Below are 22,526 nucleotides of genomic sequence, written 5' to 3'. Positions count from 1 at the left end.
TTATTTATTTTATTTTAATTTTTTTCTTTTTTTAATCCTTTTCCCCCCCCAACAACAGACACAAGTGACAGATGGCCCTCGTTGTGCTTTCAGAGCGCTGACCCTTGTTAACATATTCTGCTATCTTACCTTTATGCCACTATCAACACCTTTAGTCTTTAACACTACCATTAACACTCCTTTGTCTTGTGTCCATGGCATCTTTGTCAATCTCTCCTGAGCTCCCACCGATCCCTGACCTTCTATGTTGGTCCACTTGCTCCACCCCCTCTTAAACAGCATAAAATCCATCGTATTTCCATTTCTCTTTAGCACTGAAGAGTCATACGGACTTGAAATGTTAACTCTAATTCTCTCGCCACAGATGCTGCCAGACCTGCTGAGTTTTTCCAGCATTTTCTGTTTTAATTAATTCTGCAAATTCCAACTGCATATGCTATTTCGCATTTTTTTTCTTTCCTTTGGTATAGCTTTAAATTTCAATTCTTCCCCTACTCCCAACAGAACTTGTACATTTTCTAATCCTAAAACACTCTTTATTTGCTTTGTTTTCCTGCAGGATTCCAATGAGGGTATTAGATTTGGATGCAACTTTTTAAAAATGGATTTTCGTGAACTGAAAATAGTCTATATGATCATTTTTTAAGTAATCAAAGGTCCAGGTAATTCCATAGGTCAGCTTACACAGCTACTGTGAGCTAACAAGCTTTTAAATGGTATAGGATTCCATTGCTTCCTCCACTTTAATGGCCCCCAGGAATGCGCTGGTGTGTAAAATTTGAACAAATTAGGTGCATCATGATCTTACTTAACATTTCACAGAATGGCATTAAAATTAAAGAGCATTCGATTTGAAAGATGAAAAAAGGTGCAATATCTGGACAAAATTCCAATAGATGCACATAACAATTTTTGCCTTTATATTCTCCACCTGCCTTTTCCTTATTTTTACAATGGATTAATTAACAGGCCAAAATGCTTCAATCTATAAAGTGGACCACAATTGAAAAAAACCAAATCATTTTAAAATCATTAAATATTTTAGACAAGATACAGAAACATAGACAATCGCTCTTTTAAATGTATCAAATGCCATTATAAAAATGCCACAATACAGAAAGGGGCGTGCGGACACAAGACTACATCTGAGTGAGCATTAGATTGAGTGAGGAGTTGAAGGTGGTGGGAATTTGGTTCAGGTGGGAATTTCGAGTAAGCCTTTCATCACTTTAAATTTTGATTAAGAATTAGGTTCTTACTTTCAAACATTGTTAGCTGAATAGCCTAGTTAAACAGGGAGGTGCCTGAAAGGCAGTTATCTGTCAATCAACTAAAAGTAGTTGCCCTCAATAGGTGTTAATTACTGTAGCAGAAAGCTGAGCTAGTTTCTGAGTCATCAGAGGCTCCATAAAAGCAGAGAGATTTTAAACCTGGAGACAGAAAGGGGTGCGTGGACATGAGACCAAGCCTAAGTGAGATGTAGAATGAGTGAGGGGTTGGGAATTTGGTGCAGAGGGGGAAAGAAGTGCCCCTTCTTCTGCTTTTGTCAACCTTCAGTGGTTGCTCAGTTTCCTTCCTTGTATTTAGGGGGAGGCAATGGCATAATGGTATCGTCACTGGACTGGTATTCCAGAGAACCCCAGGGTAATGCTCTGGGGACCCAGGGTTCAAATCCCACCATGGCCGATGGTGAAATTTGAACTGAATAAAAATCTGATGATGACCATAAAACCATCGCTGAGTGTTGTAAACTGATGTCCTTACCTGGTCTGGCCTACACGTGACTCCAGACCCACAGCAATGTGGTTGACTCTTAAATGCCCTCTGAACAAGGGCAATTAGGGATAGGTAATAAAGGCTGGACTTGCCAGCGATGCCCACATCCCACGAACAAATAATCCAAGCCAGGTGAGTGCAACTTTCTGTGCAAAGTAACGAATTGACTAATTAAATAAAGAAGGTTGGACAGAAATGGCAGTGCTGGTGGTGTGCTGTGAGCAGCACTGAACTGCTGAGCTGAAGTCTGCATTGTGGACATTTTAGGGCATCAGAGAGAGGGAGAGTTTTCCTGCTCCTTAGGTCAGGCAGAACTTTAGAGTTGGTCGACGGTCAAACTGAGTCAGGCAGGGGATCCAGCATGTAGCAATGGAGGAGCTTCAGCCCCTGGCTTTGTCCAACATGTACGAGGTGCTTGCTACCTGTCTAGATGAGAATGACTGTAAGGTGGATGAGTGGGCTGGCCATGGCACCATGGTGAAGGATGCCATTTAAGTCAGGGGAGCGTAGAGGAATGTGGTAGTGATAGGAAACAGCATAGTCAGGGGGATAGATCTTCTCCTCTGCAGTCGAGAGTATGAGTCCAGAAGGTTGTGTTGTCTGCCCGGTGCCAGGGTTCAGGGTATCTGTTCAAGGCTGGGGAAGAATTTGTAGTGGGAGGGGTGGATCCAGTGATTGCGGCCCATGTAGGTACCAATGACATTGGTAAGACTAGGAAAGAGGTTCTGAATATAGAGTACTTAGAGAGACTAAGCAACAAATTAAGCAGAGCTTCCAGAGATTATTTAATAATCCAGGGATTATTACCTGAGCCGCATGCAAATTGGCAAAGGGTAAATAAAATTAGAGAGATGAATGCAGAACTGGTTTGGGAGAAGTGGGTTCCAGTTCATGGGGCACTGACCCCAGTACTGGGAAAAATGGGGGCTGTCCCTTTGGGACGGTCTACACCTGAACCGTACTGGGACCAGTGTTCCAGCGAACCACATAACCAGGGAAATGGAGGGGGTTTTAAACTAAATAGTGGGGGCAAGGTATCAAATTTGGGAAGCTATTGTAAATCAAAGAGTAGAGAGAAGGCAAGAGAGAAAGGTATTAATATGGGAAATGAAAAACAGACCATGACAGGAAGGGACAGATAGTACAAATCTAAGAGTAAATCAGCAGATAAGGCTAGAGGTTACAAAAATAATAAAAGGACAAAACTAAAGGCTCTGTGTCTGAATACACTAAGCATTCGAAACAAAACAGACGAACTGATAGGGCAAATAAAAATCAATAAGTACGATCTGATAGGCATTACTGTGACATGACTGCAGGGTGACATAGATCGGGACCTGAATATTGAAGGGTACATGACCTTTAGGAAGGACAGGAAGCTAGGCAAAGCTGGAGGGATGGCTCTGTTAATTAATGATATTAGTACAATAAAGAGGGATGACCCAAGTTTAGAAAACCAGGATGTTGTAGTGGTTTGGGTTGGGATGAGAAATGATAAAGGCAATAAGTCAATTGTGGGAGTGGTGTACAGGCCCCCTAACATTACCCAGATGGAAGGATGGGTATAAAGGAAGAAATAATGGGAGCATGTCAGAAAGGTATGGCAATAATCATGGAGGATTTTAATCTACATATAGACTGGAAAAATCAGATGGGCAAAAATCAGGTTAATTCATCAACTTAGCTAAGAAGAAATGAGGAATTCATAGAATGTTTTTGGAATAGTTTCTCAGAACAGCACTTTCTGGCACCAACCAGACAGCAGGCTATACCAGACCTGTTATTGCGCAATGAGATAGGATTAATGACTTCATAGTGAAGGTGCTCATAGCCAATAGTGATTATAACATGATTGAGTTTTACATTCAGTTTGAGGGAGAGAAGAGCGGGTCTAAGACTAGAATTCTAACCTTAAATAAAGGCCAATATGAGAGTATTAAAGCACAGCTAGGGAAAGTGAGCTAGCAAATTAAGTTAAGGGATAGGTCAACAGAGATGCAGTGGCAGACATTTCAGGGGATATTTCAGAATACACAAAATAGATACATTCCAAGGAGAAAAAAATTACAAGGGAAGGACTCACCATTCTTGGTTAACTAAATAAGTTAAAGATAGTATCAAACATAAAGAAAAAGCATATAGTTACTCAAAGATGGGTGGCAACTAAGAAGATTGGACAGAATATGAAAAAACAGCAAAGAATGACAAAGATTAATGAGGAGGAAAAATGAAGAGCATGATAGAAAGCTAGCTAGAAATATAAAGCCAGATATTAAAAGTTTCTATAGGTATTTAAAAAAGAACAGAGTGGTCCTATAGAAAGTGAGTCTCAGGAATACATAATTGAAAATAAGGAGATGTCAGAAGATTTGAACATTTTGCATCAATTAAACATTTTGTATCACTATAGGGGATACAAGTTACATCCTAGAAATAGCTGTAAATCAGGGGATGGAAGGGAGGCACTCAAGAAAATTACAACCACCAGGCAAGTGGTACTGAGAAAATGGTTGGAGCTGTGGGCTGACAAGCCCCCGGGCCCTAATGGGCTTCATCCTAGATCTTAAAAGAAGTGGCTAGTGAGTGATGCGTTGGTTTTAATTTCCCAAAATTCCCTAGATTCGGGGAAGGTTCCATTAGATTGGAAGATAGCGAATGTAACTCCTTTATTTAAAAAGGGAGGGAGACAGAAAGCAGGAAACTACATGCCAGTTAGCTTAACATCTATCATAGGAAATATGTTAGAAGCTATTAAAGACATTATTGCAGGACACTTGGAAAAAGTGAAGGTAATCAGGCAGAGTCAACATGGTTTTGTGCAAGGGAAATCATGTTTAATCAATTTATTGTAGTTCTTTGAAGAAGTAACATGTGGATAAAGGTGGATGTATTGTACTCAGATTTCCAGGAGGCATTTGATGAAGTGCCACACCAAAGATTATTGGAGAAAATAAAAGCTCATGGAGTAACATATTGCCATGGACAGAAGGTTAGGTAGTGAACAGGAAACAGTAGGCACAAGTAGGTCATTTCTGGTTGCAAGTGGATCAGTGCTGGGGCCTCAACTTTAAACAATTTATATAAATGATTCGGATGAAAGGACCAAAGGTACGGTTGCTAACTTTGCTGATGACACAGAGATAGGCAGGAAAGTGAATTGTGAAGAGGACATAAGAAAACTACAAAGGGATATAGATAGGTTAAGTGAGTGGGCAAAGATCTGGTAAATGGCATATAACATGGGAAAATGTGAAATTGTACATTTTGGCAGAAAGTATAAAAAGCATATCATCTAAATGGTGAGAGATTGCAGAACTCTAAGATGCATAGGGATCTGGGTGCCCTAGTGCATGAATTGCAAATTGGTTAGTATGCAGGTACAGCAAGTAATTAAGAAAGCTAATAGAATGTGATTGCTTGTTGTGAGGAGAATTGAATAGAAAAGTAGGGAGGTTATGCTTCAGTTATATGGGGCACTAGTAAGACCACATCTGGAGTACTGTGTACACTATTGGTCTCTTTATCTAAGGGTGTAAGTGCGTTGGAAAAAGTTCAGAGGAGGTTTACTAAACTAATACCTGAAATGGCTGGGTTGTCTTATGAGAAAAGGTTGAACAGGTTAGGCTTATTTCTGCTGGAATTTGGAAGAGTCAGAGGTCAATTGATTGAAACATAGAAGATCCTGATGGGTCTTGACAGGGTGGATGTGGAAAGGGTTTTATGATGTTTCCTCTTATGGGAGAATCTGGAACTAGAGTTCACAGTTTACAAATAAGGGGTCCTCATTTAAGACAGAGATGAGGAGAATTGGTCATGGGTCTTTGGAACTCTCTTCCTTAAAAGGTGGTGGAAGCAGAGTCTTTGAATATTTTTAATGCAGAGGTAGATAGATTTTTGATAAACAAGGGGGTGGGCAGGAATGTGGAGTTCCGATCAGCCATGATTTTATTCAATGGCAGAACAGGCTTGAGGGGCTGAGTGGCCTACTCTTGCTCCTAATTCATAATGGTTACATGACAGATGTATCAAAATTCTACGCAATGGTGGAATATGTAAAATTTACATCTTAAATTATTAGAGAAATCACAGGTAGTTACCAGGCGAGGGAAAAAAATCAACTTGTTATCCAGGTACATTCTACATTGCCTGACTGCAGTAAAATGTCAAAACAGATTAAGCTTCTGGCTGCCATAGATGAGTACATGATCAATGAACAAAAGCCAAAACATTAATCCTGGCTACATTAGCAGATGAATGGTTAATAACATGACTTCCTTTGTCCACCATTTTAGCAGAGGTATTGATGCATTTAAATGGATTAATATGTCTAAAAAGCAGACAAAAAAAAACTCCTAGCATTAACCATTTAACTGACATCAGCAACTTCTTGATTATTTTTTTAAAAAAGAGTTAAGAAATAGAATTATTTCTCTACATACCTTTCCATTAGCAGTTTTCATTAGTGCAAACTCTCTGCCAGCTCCTACAACAGCTGACTCCTCATCAAATCCTGTACCTGATAAAACATGGACACTTAAGGACATCAGAATATTCAGATAATGCAAAAAGATATAGACTTTTACGTACATACACTTAATAGATTTTGGAATTGCCAGGTATTGGCCACACGGCACCTACATTTTGCCAGCACGAGGAGTTACCATAAAACTTGGAATGCTGTGCATAGAGAAATGAATTAACACCTATGTTCAAATACAAGCACGTAAACTATTCAGTAACACTGCCAGTAGAAATTTCTGGGTGCTTTTTTTTCAAAAAAATACAAGAGCTATTTCTATATTTGTCTTCCCATTTAGCAGTTTATCTATGGAAAATCATATTTAAAAGTGCCAACCACCAAAAGCGTTTCATACCTGTAGGTGGTGCTATAATATGGGGTTTTCAACATTAGCAGTGCAGTGAATAATGTGTGCTGTGAATGAACAGCGACTGACGAAGACACATTGCAAAAAACAGGCAGCCAACGAGTCATGTGGTCGGGGTGGTGCAAATCAACTTGCAGATCAAAGAAACAGATAGCATGGACAGTCACTTGGGGAGCGGGGAAAGAGAGAAGTGCTGGGCAGAAAATAGAAGAGCTTGGGGAACTTGGAAGAGAGGTAGAGGGGAAAAGAGGGAAGCAACATGAAGAAAGGGGGAGTTAGGGCAGGATGCAATGTAAAAGAAAGCAACAGGGCAAGAGAACACAGAGCAGAGTAAAAGAGAGAAAAGCAACAACTGAAAATCTCCTTCTTGTCACAGGCCTATATTGTGTTTGTATTCATGTTGTGTAATAATTAAGTAGGCATTGAAATTACTATCTAAAATTTAACTCTTGAAATGCAAGATAAAAAAGGAATTGAGAGCCAATGATGAAAATAACACTCTCCAATTACTCGACCTACGTGAAAAGTACCCACTTCCTTTAAGGGAGAGAGATTCTGACTGACTAATGAGTATAACATGCATTAATATGGTATACATGTACAGTGGCTAGTACAGTGAGAATTAATGGTTAAAATAGAATTCTGAGTCACCACACTTGCAAATTACCGTCTCACCTGCAGGCATAATGGCACTGGAAGTAAATGTTGACTCTAGTGCATTTTGATGGCATGACACAAGACTTTTTAGAAAATAAGGTTGCAACCCACTCAGCAATTTTAATAGATATTTGTATTCTAAATCTAATCATTTGTTTCCTGATCAATTTTGTCCACCCATTTTCTCCTACCCAATCCTAAGTCATTAACTCCTCAGCATAGAGCCTCCTTAAAAGCGTTCAATCACCCATTTTCTGGCCGAGAACCGATTGGTCACCTGCCTCTTATCCCATTTTTTAAAAACTCGCTCATGGGATGTGGACATCACTGGCAATGCCAGCATTTATTGTCTATCCACAATTGCCCTCAAGGTTGTAGTGGGTGGGTTTGAAATTTTTAAAATTTTACTTTCCCACCCATTTTTAGGGGGGTTAAAATTACACTCAGTCTGAAGCCAATAGCCAGTAGCCTGAATCACCCCAAGTCTCAGTGTCATCTGCTATATCTGCTATATAAATATTTCTGAACTCCGGAAGGAACTACAAAAACAAAGGGCAGCGTGAGTCATGCTAGCCATCATGATGTTTTTGATGTCCAAACTCAATGCTAAAAATCTACTTTATTCATTACTGATTATGTGGTCTGATAGTGTATCCCACTAACACAAAGAGAGTTCACCCCCAAACTTCTTTTACCAAGTACTGAGCATCTGGGAAAGAATGAATAGAGGAAAAATGTTTATACCAAGTGTAAAAAGAGCTTTATGTCTCTAAATAATTACATGCCATTAGAACTTTATTAAAACAATCAAAAAAATGAAGAACCCTTACTAATAATGTGCAAGTCTTTTTCAAGATCAAACAAGGAGAGCCCGCAAGCATGTAGACACTTCCTGGCTAGCTTGAGCTGCAGCTCCTGTTGAAGTACAGGCTCAGTGCTTGTTGCGTATATCCGAACTACAAAACCATCCTACAAGGTTCAGGGGACAAAAATATTGATTACCTTGTGTAAACATCATTAGGCAATAATGCATATACCTAATCACAAAAGGGCAGCACTGCCACCATTAAAAAAAACTTCAATGCAAAATTGTTTATAAAGTTCATTGATACAACAAATATACTTGCATCTTTTGACGCTGTAATTTGATTGATGTATTCTCCATCCGTAAAGAGGATACTCTGTCCTTCAGTCTGGCAACCTGAAGAGAGAAATTGATTTGTAATCTATGTTTTAACTTTACAAACACAAAACATTTCAGAAAACTTTGGAATTTAGATTTATGTATAAACAAGCCCCTTTCTACAATGAGCTTAAACAAGCAGTTGAATTTTGAATTATCTATTTGTTTAATATTCAACCCTTTAGTTCAGAGGTATGATTTAAGATTCCTTTAGACTGAAAGGATTGCCAATCACAGTATTTGCAACTAAAAAGCCCTTACAATGAACTGATCACTTCTGATTTCATTACAACGCTAAACAAGAAAGTTTATATTGTATGAGTGGTGAGTGTTGATTGGTTGGCAAGCGGACTCTGATTGGTAGAGGCGCTGCCATGGAGAATGCACCAGTATAAAGTTGTTGCTTCCCCTGATATTGATATTCTTGCAACTGTCCTGATGAGTGCAAGATGAAAAGCTTTGACAATGTCTTTTTTCAGGAATACTCAAGTTCTGTACTACCAAAATGTTCACAGTAAGCTCTGCTTCCAACAGTCTTGAAGATGAGGAATACACAGAAATTTTCAGAGATTGCCTTGAAAGGAAATGGTAATTCAAAAAATGTTATGGTGTCAAATGAAAGAGGGGTTTAATAAGAGCAAATACAGGAGGATAGAAGATAGTGTGAAACTGTTTCCATTGGTAACAGGGCAGTAACCAGTAGATAATGATTTAAGGTAACTGACAAAAAGAACTGGGGAGATAAGAATTTTGCATGTTTATACACAACGAGTTATCATGTGAGCCCCTCAGTTGGTAGCAATCTCACCTCTGAAGGTTGTGGGTTCAAGTCCCACTCTGGACTTGAACATCAAAACTCAAAACTTACACTCCAGTGCAGTACTGAGAGAGCGTTGCACTGTTGGGGGTGCTGTCTTTCAGATGAGATGTTAAACTGAGGCCATGTGCCCTCTCAAGTGGATGCAAAAGATCTCATGATATTTTGAAGAAGAGCAGGGGACTTATCCCCAGAGTCCCAGCTAATATTTAATCCCTCAATCAACATCGCAAAAAAAACACTATCTGGTCATTATCACATCGCTGTTTGTGGGAGCTTGCTGCATGCAAATTGGTTGCTGTGCTTCTTACATTACTACAGTGACTACACTTCAATAGTACTTCATTGGCTGTAAAGTGCTTTGAGACATCCTGTGGTCATGAAAGGGACTAAATAAATGCAAGACTTTCTTTTCTACGATCTGGAATGCACTGCCTGAAAGGGTGGAAGAAGCAGATTGAATGATAATTTACAAAAGGTGATAGGAAAGATAATTAAGAAAAAAAATACAGGCTATGGGAAAAAGCAAGGAAGTGGGACTAAGTGGGCAGCTGTTTCAAAGAGTTACTGCAAGCAAGGTGGGCGAAATTACCATCTCCTGTGCTATATGGTTCTATGAAAAAGGATGGAACAGCTCACATGAAAATTATCCACGATGATTCCCCTTTTGTCAGACAATCAAAACATCCTAGAGAACCTATTGAATTTGGAATCAAACGTTTATTTTTTTTTTTGGGAGGGGGGGGAATAGCTGGCGGAGCTATTTGGGGAAGAGTGGGCAATGGAAGCAAGGGAAGAGAGGACTGTCAGGTCAATGAACCATTCACAATCTAGAGAGACTCATTTTTGACAGCAGTTGTCCATAGTTTGCTACAGAACATTCCAATGGATTACTTTTCGGTAAGTGGTCTACTGTAAGTTAACAAATCCTAGCCTTCTACATCAAACCCATTCATATGTTAAAGATCCTTCTTTAGAACTTGCAATGCTAATACGATCCCAACTATTGTTCCAATACTCTATATACCCCTTCCCCAAATACAAACTACTTTATCATTCAGATTAACATCAATTTATTACATACCTGGAAGATTCACTGTGCTTTCTTGTTCCAATGTTTCTGGGTTTATGGACATAGCTGTCATATTATGATTATTTAAATCCCTATATAGTAAAGAACCCTGTTCAAATGGGCACAAAGAAAAAGTTACAACGCTTTTGGTTGTTTTATCTTATCTTTATGGCTAAACTTGCTTATTTCAGCAATTACAAAAAAGAACATAAGTTAACATATGAACATACAAATGAACAAATTAATTAGGAGGAGTTGGCCACTCAGCTCTTCGCGCCTACTCCGCCATTCAATAAAATCATGGCTGATCTGATTGTAACCTCAACTCCACATTCCCGCCTACCCCAATAACCTTTCACCCCCTTGCTTATCAAGAATCTATCTACTTCTGCCTGAAAAATATTCAAAGGCTCTGTCTTTTGAGGAAGACAGCGGCAAAGACTCTCAACCGTCTAAGAGAAAAAAATTCCCCTCATCTCTGTCCTAAATGGGCAACCCCTTATTTTTAAACAGTGGCCCTTAGTTCTAGATTCTCCTGCAAGAGGAAACATCTTTTCCACATCCATTCTGCCAAGACCGCTCAGGATCTTATATGTTGCAACCAAGTCCCCTCTTACTCTTCTAAATTCCAGCGATACAAGCCTAGCCCATCCATCCTTTCCCAACCCGCCAAATCCAGCTATTAGTTTAGTAAACCTTCTCTGAACTGCTTCCAACACATTTACATCCTCAATAAATAAGGTGACCAATACTGTACACAGTACTCCAGGTGTGGTCTCACCAATGCCCTGTATAATTGAGGCATAACCTTCCTACTTTTGTATTTAATTCCCCTCAAAATAAATGATCACATTTTATTAGCCTTCCTAATTGCTTGCTGTAACTGCATACTAGTCTTTTGGGATTCATGCACTGGGACATCCAGATCCCTCTGCAATTTCTCACTATTTAGGTAACATGTTTCTGTTTTATGTTCCTGCAAAAATGGGCTATTTCACATTTTCCAACATATTACTCCATTTGTCAGATCATCTATATCTCTTTGTGGCCTCCTTGTGTTCTCTTCACATCTTATTATCCTACCTATCTTTGTGTCATAAGCAAATTTAGCAACTACACCTTCAGTCCTTTCATTAAAGTCATTTATATAAATTGTAAAAAGTTGAGGCCCAGCACTGAACCCTGTGGCACACCAGTCGTTACATCCTGCCAACCAGAAAATGACCCATTTATGCCTATCCTCTGTTTTCTGTTCTCTAGCCAATCTTCTATCCATGCCAACATGTTACCCCTACATCATATGCTTCTATTTTTTGCAATGGCCTTTGTGACACCTTATCAAATGCCTTCTGGAAATCTAAATACATATAGCCGCCGGTTCCCCTTTAGCCACAGCATATGTTACTTCTTCAGAAAGCTCTATTAAATTGGTTATAAACATGATTGCCCATTCACAAAGCCGTGTTGACTCTGCCTGATTACCTTGAATTTTTCCAAGTGCCTTGCAATAACGTCTTTCATAGCGGCTTTTATCATTTTCCCCAATACAGATGTTAACCTAACTGGCCTGTAGTTTCCGGCTTTCTGTCTCCCTCCCTTTTTGAATAAAAGGGTTAAATTCGCTATTTTCCAATCTAATGGAACCTTCCCCAAATCTAGAAATTTTGGAAAATTAAAACCAACACATCAACTATCTCACCAGCCACTTCTTTTAAGACCTAGGATGAAGTCCATCAGGACCCGGGGATTTGTCAGCCCGCAGCTCCAACAGATTTCTCAGCATCACTTGCCTGGTGATTGCAATTTTCCCCAAATTCCTCCCTCCCTTCCATTTCCTGTTTTACAGCTATTTCTAGGATGTTACTTGTATCCCCTATAGTGAAGACTGATGCAAAGCACCGGTTCAATTCATCTGCCACCTCCTTATTTTCCACGATCAATTCCCCAAACTCACTTTCTATAGGGTCAATGCTCACTCTGTTAACCATTTTCTTTTTAAAAATATCTATAGAAACTTTTACTACTTGTCTTTATATTTCCAGCTAGCTTTCTCTCGTACTCTAATTTTTCCTTCCTTATCAGTCTTTTGGTCATTCTTTGCTGTTTTTTATATTCTATCCAATCTTCTGCCCTACTATCCATCTTCACACAATTACCTGCTGCTTCTTTAAGTTTCATACTATTGTTAATTTTTTTAGTTAACCATGAATGGTGGGTCGTGCCTTTGGAATTTTTCTTACTTGTTGCAATGTATCTATTCTGTGTATTCTGAAATATCCCCTTAAATGTCTGCCACAGCATCTCTATTGACCTATCCCTTAATCTAATTTGGCAGCTCACTTTAGCTAGCTGTGCTTTCATGCCCTCATAATTGCCATTATTCAAGTTTAAAATACTAGTCTTGGGCCCACTCTTCTTTCCCTCAAACTGAATGTAACATTTCTAAGTAAATGCTTCTCACTCCAATGGAACTTCTGATTAAATAAGTCACAATTACTTTCCAATAAAACGTCACTGTGATTGGACATTATGCAACAATGTCTGTATATATTGTTCTTTATTGCTTTAAACATGGAACCTTTAGCACACGATTAATGCATCTTGTTGAAGATGCCTTCTGTCATGCAATTTCAACAACTTAAAATCAGAGACCCAGAAACAGTTCAACAATACAAACAACGAACTTCAAAGTGCACATGTAAAATACAACAAACATTCCAATTATCAGATCCAAATTTATTGCAAATGCAAATAAACTTGAAAATAAGTATGTATGCAGTGAGTTATTTTTTAATAAACAAAACTATTTCCACTTCTGTCATGCTTTCTCCTTTAATAAGCAGAGGGCAGGGCAGTCTAAGTTACATGTAGTTTCTCCACAGTCACCATCAATAAAACACAATTGGTTGGCTGAAATGTGTTCTACTCAACAGTGCAGGGTAGAAATAACTTAGGATTTTTCTTAATTTATTACTTGAATTCAGTCATCAATGAAGCATAAGCAAATTATTATACAGAACTTTTTAAGATAGTATCTTACCTGTGCAAACCCCAGCCATGACTTTCTATCTTTCCTGTTCCTTATGCGGGAAGTAGAGTTGTACACATGGCCCTTTAAAAAATATCAGATATATTAATGTTGTCTGCATTTATATAAAGCTAAAAAAATTATTATACATTATACACTTTTTCATATAAAGGTAAAGTACATCCAACACCTTATTTTCTTTCTCCATAACCTGAAAAAAACCATTTTAAAAAATGACCATCTGATCTTCAAGGCAATGCTCAAAAGTTTCTTTCTTTCCTTCTGTACTTTAACCGCCCCACGTATCTGTCTGCCTTTTCCTCTCTCCTCCCATGTAAACTGAGTCAGGCTAAGGCTCTGATCGTAGGGCCACAGAAATGCAAGTTTGCCCAAGAGCAGGCCACTATTGTCTCCTGTCATATTTGCATGTGATTGTCCAAGTCACATGTTCCTCCCCTCCACACCCCAGCTCCATTGCAGCACACAGCCCATCCCATTCCCTACTGTCAGGTCGGAAGAGCACAAGCAGGAAGGCTGGAGAAATGTGAATGGGTCTACAACATAATGCACAATGCAGAGGGGGCGTCCTTCCCTTTTTTGATTAAGTCAATTTGTATCAGTCTCAGAATCATTACATACATTGTTCACAGCTGAGTTGTAAGCTCACAGCTTACAACTAACCTTGAATCTAATTAATTGCAGAAACAAAAGGGCCAGGCAGGATCTGTATGTGTGCGTCACATGGTCATGGATTTTTTTTTTAGTTAGTTCCTTACCATAGACTGATTAAACTCCTTGCCCTGCTTAAATAGGATGTCTTATTTTTATGATTATACTGAGCATATGCTTTAAGGTTAAAAGAATTATTCAAAGTTAGCTCCTGCTAAGTAGCGATTTTGTGGCAGCTTTTACTCAAACTGAATTTAGTTATAAAAACAAAAAGCTAAAAGCTACTGCGGATGCTGGAAATCCAAAACAAAAACAGAATTACCTGGAAAAACTCAGCAGGTCTGGCAGCATCGGTGGAGAAGAAATCAGTTAACGTTTCGAGTCCCGAAGGGTCATGAGGACTCGAAACGTTAACTGATTTCTTCTCCACCGATGCTGCCAGACCTGCTGAGTTTTTCCAGGTAATTCTGAATTTAATTATACCTTTTTAAAATAACTTTTATTCCTCTAGTATAATTCAATTATTTCTCCCAAATCCTTGCACCTTACCATATTTCTTTCCACTTACAAAAGCTTCCTCATAAACTTCTTAAATTATACCTCTGTCACTGCTCCTTATTCCTGTTCAGTGGCAGTTTTCCCAGCTCCCTCCTTTATACAGTTCAGATTCAGAATACAGAGAACCATGACGCCACTTCATGAAATGCATTGACTCCTGACATTGTTTCCAACAGATGAAGTGAAGAAGCCAAATCAAGTACGACTCAGCCACTCTATACTACATTAATTTTCTGAATTCATGCTGCATCTAGCATAAAGCATACTGCAACAATAGGAAAAATGGGGGGGGGATCAACCTCAACCCTCCTTTCTCATTTTACTACAACCGTTGCATGCTGTACATAAAATGCTTCCGTTCCCTCAGCCAAAAAAAGACTGCAGCCTACAAAGATTATTTGACAATACAGTTAATGCAGCCATATTTTCTGGCTCATTTACTGTTGCAGCCCACCACAAAGAAATTCATCCTGCATATCAGTCACTAACAATCTTCTTCATTGAAGGGAAAGTAATTTAATAGCTGAAGGAAATTCAAACTGTACAAAGCTGCTGAGCCTGCAAATAAGGTCAGATCACAATGAAGATTAAAAATAATTCTACCTTGTGGTCACAGAAGGCACTGGAACCTGGAAGAATGCTCCAAGTACAATTCAGGGAGATGCTCAAAAAAATGACAATTTTATTAGGTGGTGACTGGCTCTTTCCTCTATAAAGCAAAATTTTTGATGACATGATAAGGTGCTGCCAGACACAACTGGTCTCAAAAATCTGGCCGCAATTGTTGGGAACATAAATACGGAATAATTCATAGGGCACCATCAAGCAAGGCACATATTGCCCCATGGTGTTGTACATGCTTTAATCCTCGAAAATACTTCCTGCTGCGATCCACTGTCTGATCCCCAGCATAACTGCCAACTTCCAACATGACTTTGTGTACATAAGCACTGCTAGGAAGTCATATTAACTCATAGCAGAATCTCTATGCATATGGTATTACTACCCTGCATCATCCCATTCGAACTTTTAAAAAAACACACCAGATCCTCAATAGCATTTTAAATCACCATGAAACAATTACACACAAATAAAAAAACTTTATTAAAGTTTATTAAATTTATTAAAATCATTAAGATGTGCATTAATCATCAATTGGATTAACTGAGTTATAAAAATCTGCTCCATTATTGGACAAGTTGCCTGCACTATTATATCCTATTTATAGCATATCATACCAGAACAGAGCTCCTCCAAATAATGAGAACATCCAAATGTCATGTTAGCCAAATAACAGTGCATAGCAGTAAACATAGAAGTTCAGAATTATACTGGGAAAGATCTAGACTAAAAACTGCACCAAAATCATCACTGGATGATTCCATTGATAAGTCTTTTAAAGCACAAGTCACTACTTCTCCTGGAAAGGATTAAAATCCATGACTGAATTACCAAATGTCCACACACCTTCTCTGCAGTGCAAAAAGATCCAGGCATGGTTTTCCCAAAGTGCAGGGCCAGCACACAAGGACCACTCAAACTCATCCAGATAATACAAGTAGCTCAAGAACCACATAGCAACCAGCAGCAAGAGTACAACTGGCATCAATCCTGCAGCATAAATGCTATCCAACAGAAAACCCTCCAGGTTGGTGTTTCATTCACTTACTGCCAAGCATAAATATCAGTGAAAGCAAAACTAAACAGAACATAAATCATGCTGTGATTTTGTCTGGCTGCAGTCTGGCTAAACAGTCAGTGCAGCAATTTGACTGCACCATTACGGAGCTGCAGGAACCTTCCCCTTCTCGTCTGTGCAATTCCCCACTGTTGACACTCGACTAATGGGGCAAATGTGACATAAGACACAGACTTTAGTCCAAACCTAGGGTGGAGGATGTAAGATGGAACACTAGACCGGAAAATATTGCAAAGATGGGGTGAAGTGAAGCCATGGCTGGATTTCTAGAAGGGAAGAATTTTGAAATCAGCATCCTGGGGACAGAGAGCTAACCAAAGTAAGCCAACACTGAAACAACTTGCATTTATATAGTCAGTGCCCTTAGCATAATAAAACATCCTGAGGCGTTATCACACAAAATGAGACACTGAGCCACAAAGGGAGATACTAGGACAGGTGATCAAAAGCTTGGTCAAAAAGGTAGGTTCTAAGGATCATCTTCAGGAGGTACAGAGGTGCAGCAGTTTAGGGAAAGGTTCCAAGGTTTATCGTATATGCAGTACACCGGTCTATCAACATTGTACAGTGGAGATCAGGTGAGATGCTCACTGCATTCTTCAGTGGTCCAAAAGGCAGAAAACATTTCATGAGACCAATGCAAAGAGATTAAAAATTACTTGACCAAATTTATTTACAGGTTGAATAGAGAAACAGTAGGATGCAACAATAACTCATATTTATAAAGTGCTTTTAACATAGTAAAAGATACAAAGACACTTTACTGTGAAACAGGAGCATAATCAGACAAAACTTACACCGAGCCCAGAGAGATATTAGGACAGATAAGAGGCAGGCTTCATAGCGTGCTTTAAAAGCAGAAAAAGTCAAGGGTTTAGGGAGGGAATTGTGGTGCATTGTATCCAGATGTGGCTGAAGGTACAGTGGGACAAAGGGAGAGGACAGATTGGCAACTGGACAGCATGGAGTAACGCCGAGCTCTTACATGGCTGCACAGGTAGAGGTTTAGAGATGGGGAGAGTGAGGCTAATAGGAGTCAAACAGAATGGCGATAATTTAAAAATCGAGATGTTGGTAACCAGCAGTCAATGTAAAGTCAGAGACCAGAGAACTGATGGAGGAATGGGATTTGGTACAAGTTAGGATATGGGCAGAGGTTTGAATGAACTCAAGTTAATAGAGGGTCGAAGATGAGAGGCTGGCCGGGAGAGTACTGGAATAGTCAAATCTGGGAAAATTGGTCCACAAAGTGTGAGATAAGTGACAGGGACTTATAGATGTAGCAGCCTTTTGTACACTTTTATGATGTAACGCACAATGTGAATATCTAGCCAGATTTAGTCATCCACAACATCTGAACTTCCAGCTATAACCGAAGTTAAGTAAATCCAGCTACGATTTATGCCAAAGTTATATTCTCCAACCATATCTTGTTAACAAATGCTGATAATTTGAAAGAACTTGCATCGCCAGAGGTTAATTATGGTTAACTATCTTGTCTCCTGGACCTAATTTCACATTTATAATGATGTTCATAGAATTGTAGAATAGAACAGCACAAGTAGCAGCATTCAGCCCATTGTGTCGTGCCAGTTCTTTTGAAGGTCAATCTTGTTAGTAGATTCCCCCAGCTATTTCTCCATATCCCTGCATTTTTCTCCTTCAAGTATTTATCCAATACCCTTTTTAAATTCTACTATTGAATTTGTTTCCACACCCACTGCCCATTAGGCAGTACATTCCAAATCCTAATGACTCACTGCTTAGAAACGCTATTCCTCATGTCAGCTGTGGTTTTTTTGTTTGCCAAACACCATAAATCTGTGCCCTCTGCTTATCAACCCTTCAGCTATTTGGAAAGTTTATTTTTATTTACTCAATTTAAACTCTTAGTGACTTTTAACAGCTTTATTTTATCTCTTATCATGGTGTTCTCTACTTAAAGGAGAACCACCCTAGCTTCGCCAGTCGATCCACTGAGCTAATCACATCCTTGAAACCATTCTAGTCACAACTGTAATCTCTCCAAAGCTTTCATACCTTTCCGAAAGTGTGATGTGCCCAGGTTTGGACACCATATCCCAGCTGGGGCTGTAATTTTGTTCCACCGAGCCAAGCCTTTGTACTTTATGCCTCTATTTATAAACCTTAGGATTCCATATGCAATGTTAATCTCTACTGCCAACTTCAAAGACTTGTGCACAAACACCCTCTGTTCTCACACTGCCTTTAAAATTGTACCACTTAGCTTTTGTTTTTATATTGTCTTTCTTCATCCTTCCTACCAAAACACGTCTGCAAATATCAAAATTGTGTCCTGTACCCCAAGTCCAGGTCAATAATGTATATCGAAAACAGCAGTGGCAATAGTATTGAACCCTGGGGAACAACACTATATGCCTCACTCAAGTCTGAAAAAACAGCCATTCATCAGAGCTGTTTTCCACCCCTTAGCTAACTTTTTATGCATTCTGCTATTGACCCTTTCATCCCATTTTTTCATCTCAATTTTACTGACAAGTCTATTATGTGGTACTTTGTCACAACACCTTTTGAAGGTCCATATATACAACAACTGCACTATCCTCATCCACCCTCTGTTACTTTATCACTTCAATTAAGTTAATCAAGCACAATTTGTCCTTAAAAAATCCATGCTGGCTCTCCTTTATTTGGCTATATTGTTCAAGTCACTGTTAATTTTCCCTGGATTATCATTTCTAAAAGTTTCCCCACCATCAGCATTGAACTGACTACCCTTTAATTGCCAGGTTATCATTCTAAGAAACAAGGGTGTAACAATGGAAATCCTCCACTCATCTGGCCCCACCCCTGTGTTTAAGAATAGGAAGATTATGGCCAGCACATTGACAATTTCTATGGTTACTTCCCTCAGCGACCAAGGATGTATTCCACCCTGACCTGACTTTTCTTTAATAATTCTTGGGATATGGGCATCGCTGGCTAGATCAGCATTTATTGCCCATTCCTAATTGCCTTTGAGTGGTGAGCTGCCTTCTTGAACTGCTGCAGTCCATGTGGTATTGGTACACAGTTAGGAAATAGAAATAGTTTAATTAAGTTGTGTGTGTATGTGGGTGTGTTAAGAATAAGGTATAGCTTTAAAGTTTAAGTTTGATTTATATTTCTGTATTTGTGTTAAGAAAAGGTCAAGTTGAGTTTTAATTTCACTTTAAAGGTGCCTGCATTTCTAATGAGTTTTAGGACTTTGAGCTAAGTTAAGCAAACACGAGTAGAAAAAACTGCCATTGCCTAGCAGCAGGGGTCCAGAGAGGCAGCACTCCCCCCCCCCCCCCACGTATCACACACAACACACACAGACAAGCACAAGAAACAGCAGTTTGGAGTTCAGTTTGAAGACTGCTGCCAAGCAGAAGCAACCTAGACAGGGCAGATAGCTAGTGCCAAGCTAAAGTTGGTTGAAAGTAGCTGCCAGAGAGAGACTGGAGCAAAAGGAACAGATAGCCAGTCCCAAGCTAAAGAAGAAAGTCCACAAATCCAGGAGAGTGGAACAGGAGAGAGTCCCAAGGCCCGCCAGTCAAAGGAAGGGCAGGAGCCTGGAAAAGGTCCTGTTAAGTGAAGTTAAGAGTGAGGGGCAGAGAAAGGCCCCAAGCTTAAAGAGATAAAGGCTTGTGAGAAGTGAGAAGGTCCAAACAGACAGCTTGTCATGAAGATATTAATGTATATAATGTTATTGGAAATTATTTTAAAGTGTACTTGTAGTAAGGTCTGTGTCTGTGCGTGAGAGTGAGAGTGAGTGTCTCTTAGTTGGATTAAAGCCAGCCAGTCTGGGTACTTCGATGCATGGTAGTTTTGAGATATTAAACAGTAAGGTAAAGAGTACATTTGCATTTTGTTGAATAAACCATTCAAAGACTGGGGGTGAAATCTTGTACCTAGCTAGGAGACACCAAGCAACATGTTTATATTACTAATGACTTTGGTGCTATGAAAGGGGTTTTATTGTTAGAAGAGGGGTAGTTCAAAGGGCCTAGTGATACAATGAGAATTTGCATTCAAAGGGAAGGCTAGGTATATACAGAAAAGGGTTTTGTGTGTGGGTGAGATCTAAGCCGCCTGTAAGCCTACAACTGTTGGCAAAGGAAACAAATTGAAAGGAACCTAATTTTGAATTTGTAACATAAAATGTACTTTGCCTGGTGTCTGTTTAAAGTCTATGAGTTATTGTTGCCTTGGGGAAGATTACCTGGGAGTGATTAATTTGTGGATTTGTTTAAAAGTTATTATGGTAGTAATTTGTAGACGTGTATGTGTTTTTTATGAAAATTAATAAATGCTTAATTTATATTAAAAAACCTCTGGAGGCTTGGTGGTTTCATTTCTGAATTCAGAGCTGCATTTTAAACATACCAATTGAAAATATAGGTTATGACAGTTGTTTAAAGTTTCACTCTGGGATTTTAAATAACTCAGCCTTTACCAACTCCTGTGTCATAACACAGCTGAAGGCCTGTAACATTTTGCTATGGGCATGTGAAGCAGTGGTGTACTGTTGACAGCTGAGTCAGTGAGAGAGGATGCATGGAGGAAAGCTTGAACGCATGTGGAACCCAGGGGAGAGGAACATTGGAAGGAGAGTTCGAGACCCTGGAGGTGGACGCTTGCAGAAGGCATCAGTTTGGGAGAAGATTCCAAGGCGAGTTCTTGGAGATTGAAAGCCCTTATGTGAAAGACAGAGTGCAGTGAGACCGGTTGGCTCACGATGTGACAAGCGTCTGTGGGAAGTTGATGGAGATCCATAGCATCTGGTTGAGGGGACATCACTTGGTTTTAGATTATGGTGTCTGACCACAGGTCGCCTATTGATACATGGACTGTGCTTACTGTGAACATTAGAGTATGAGATAGCTTTTGTAACTTGTGTTATCCTCACAAATGTGTGTATATCTGTGAAGATATAGCTGAGAGTGAAGGGGTATTGTAATATATTTAATCTTTTCTTGTTTAATAAGTGATTTATTCTTTTGTTAAAAGTTCATCAGCTGACTCCTGTGACTCTGTTCAGTCACCACTCTCCACATATCTAAACAAACAAATAAAAGTTAGGATCTATCAAGCCGGTTCCACCCTGGGATCAGGCTTGTTCAGTGGTAACCTCAGCTGGGATCATAAGAACTAAGAGCAGGGGTACGCAATTCAGCCCCTCGAGCCTGCCCCGCCATTCAATACGATCATGGCTGACCCTATTTCAGCCTCAACTCCAATTTCCCGCCATCTCCCCATAACCTTTCAACCCGTTACTAATTAAAAGTCTGTATTTCCTCAAATTTATTCAGCGTCCCGGCATCCACTGCACTCTGAAATAGTGAATTCCACAGATTCATGACCCTTTGAGAAAAGTAATTCCTCATCTGATTTAAATCTACCACCCCTTAGCCTAAAACTATGGCCTCTCCTTCTACAATTCCCAAAGGGAGACATCCGCTCCACATCTACTTTGTCTTTCCCCTTTAGCATCTTATATACCTCAATTAGATCTCCTCTCATCCTTCTAAACTCTAGCAAGTATAGGCCTAAACTGGTTAACCTCTCCTCATAAGACAAGCCCCACATCCCTGGATTCAATCTAGTGAACCTCCTTTGAACCACCTCCAATGCAACTACATCCTTCCTCCAGTAAAGGGACCAAAACCATGCACAGTACTCTAGGTGCGGTCTCACCAATGCCTTGTACGGTTGCAATAGCACTTCCCTATTTTTATACTCTATTCCTTTAGCAATAAATGCCAAAATTCCATTTGCCTTCCTTATTACCTGCTGTACCTGCATACTAGCGTTCAGTAATTCACAAACGGGGACACCAAGGTCCCTCTGCACTGAAGCATTCTTTAGTTTCTCTCCATTTAAATAATAAGTTGCCTTTTTATTCTTCCGACCAAAATGGATAACCTCACGCTTATCCACGTTAAACTCCATTTGCCAAATTTTGGCCCATTCACCTAACCTGTCCATATTTGTAAATTTCTTATTTCTTCATTGCAACTCACTTTCCCACCTATTTTGGTGTCATCTGCAAATTTAGCTATGGTACCTTCTATCCCTGAATCCAAGTCATTAATATAGATTGTAAATAGTTGGGGCCCAAGGACCAAACCCTGTGGCACCCGACCAGTTACAACTTACACCCACAGTGCTGTTA

The 22,526-nt window shown here is 39.4% G+C and overlaps 1 protein-coding gene across 2 annotated transcripts in view; it reads right to left on the bottom strand.

Annotated features, from left to right (window-relative positions):
- Positions 1-22,526, bottom strand: part of mycbp2 (MYC binding protein 2) — a 191,023-nt gene that overhangs the window by 136,565 nt on the left and 31,932 nt on the right. For both annotated transcript variants that reach the window (XM_078545962.1, XM_078545963.1), the window contains exons 7-11: positions 13,432-13,503; positions 10,404-10,500; positions 8,447-8,520; positions 8,150-8,288; positions 6,216-6,292 (exon numbers count right to left, since the gene is read on the bottom strand). In XM_078545962.1, coding sequence (XP_078402088.1) covers positions 6,216-6,292; positions 8,150-8,288; positions 8,447-8,520; positions 10,404-10,500; positions 13,432-13,503 — 459 coding nt within the window. The remainder of the gene's footprint in view (positions 1-6,215; positions 6,293-8,149; positions 8,289-8,446; positions 8,521-10,403; positions 10,501-13,431; positions 13,504-22,526) is intronic.

Source organism: Cetorhinus maximus, chromosome 7 (assembly GCF_964194155.1).
Source record: "Cetorhinus maximus chromosome 7, sCetMax3.hap1.1, whole genome shotgun sequence".
NCBI classification, from domain to species: Eukaryota; Metazoa; Chordata; class Chondrichthyes; order Lamniformes; family Cetorhinidae; genus Cetorhinus; species Cetorhinus maximus.
This window is presented reverse-complemented; position numbering and strand designations above follow the sequence as displayed.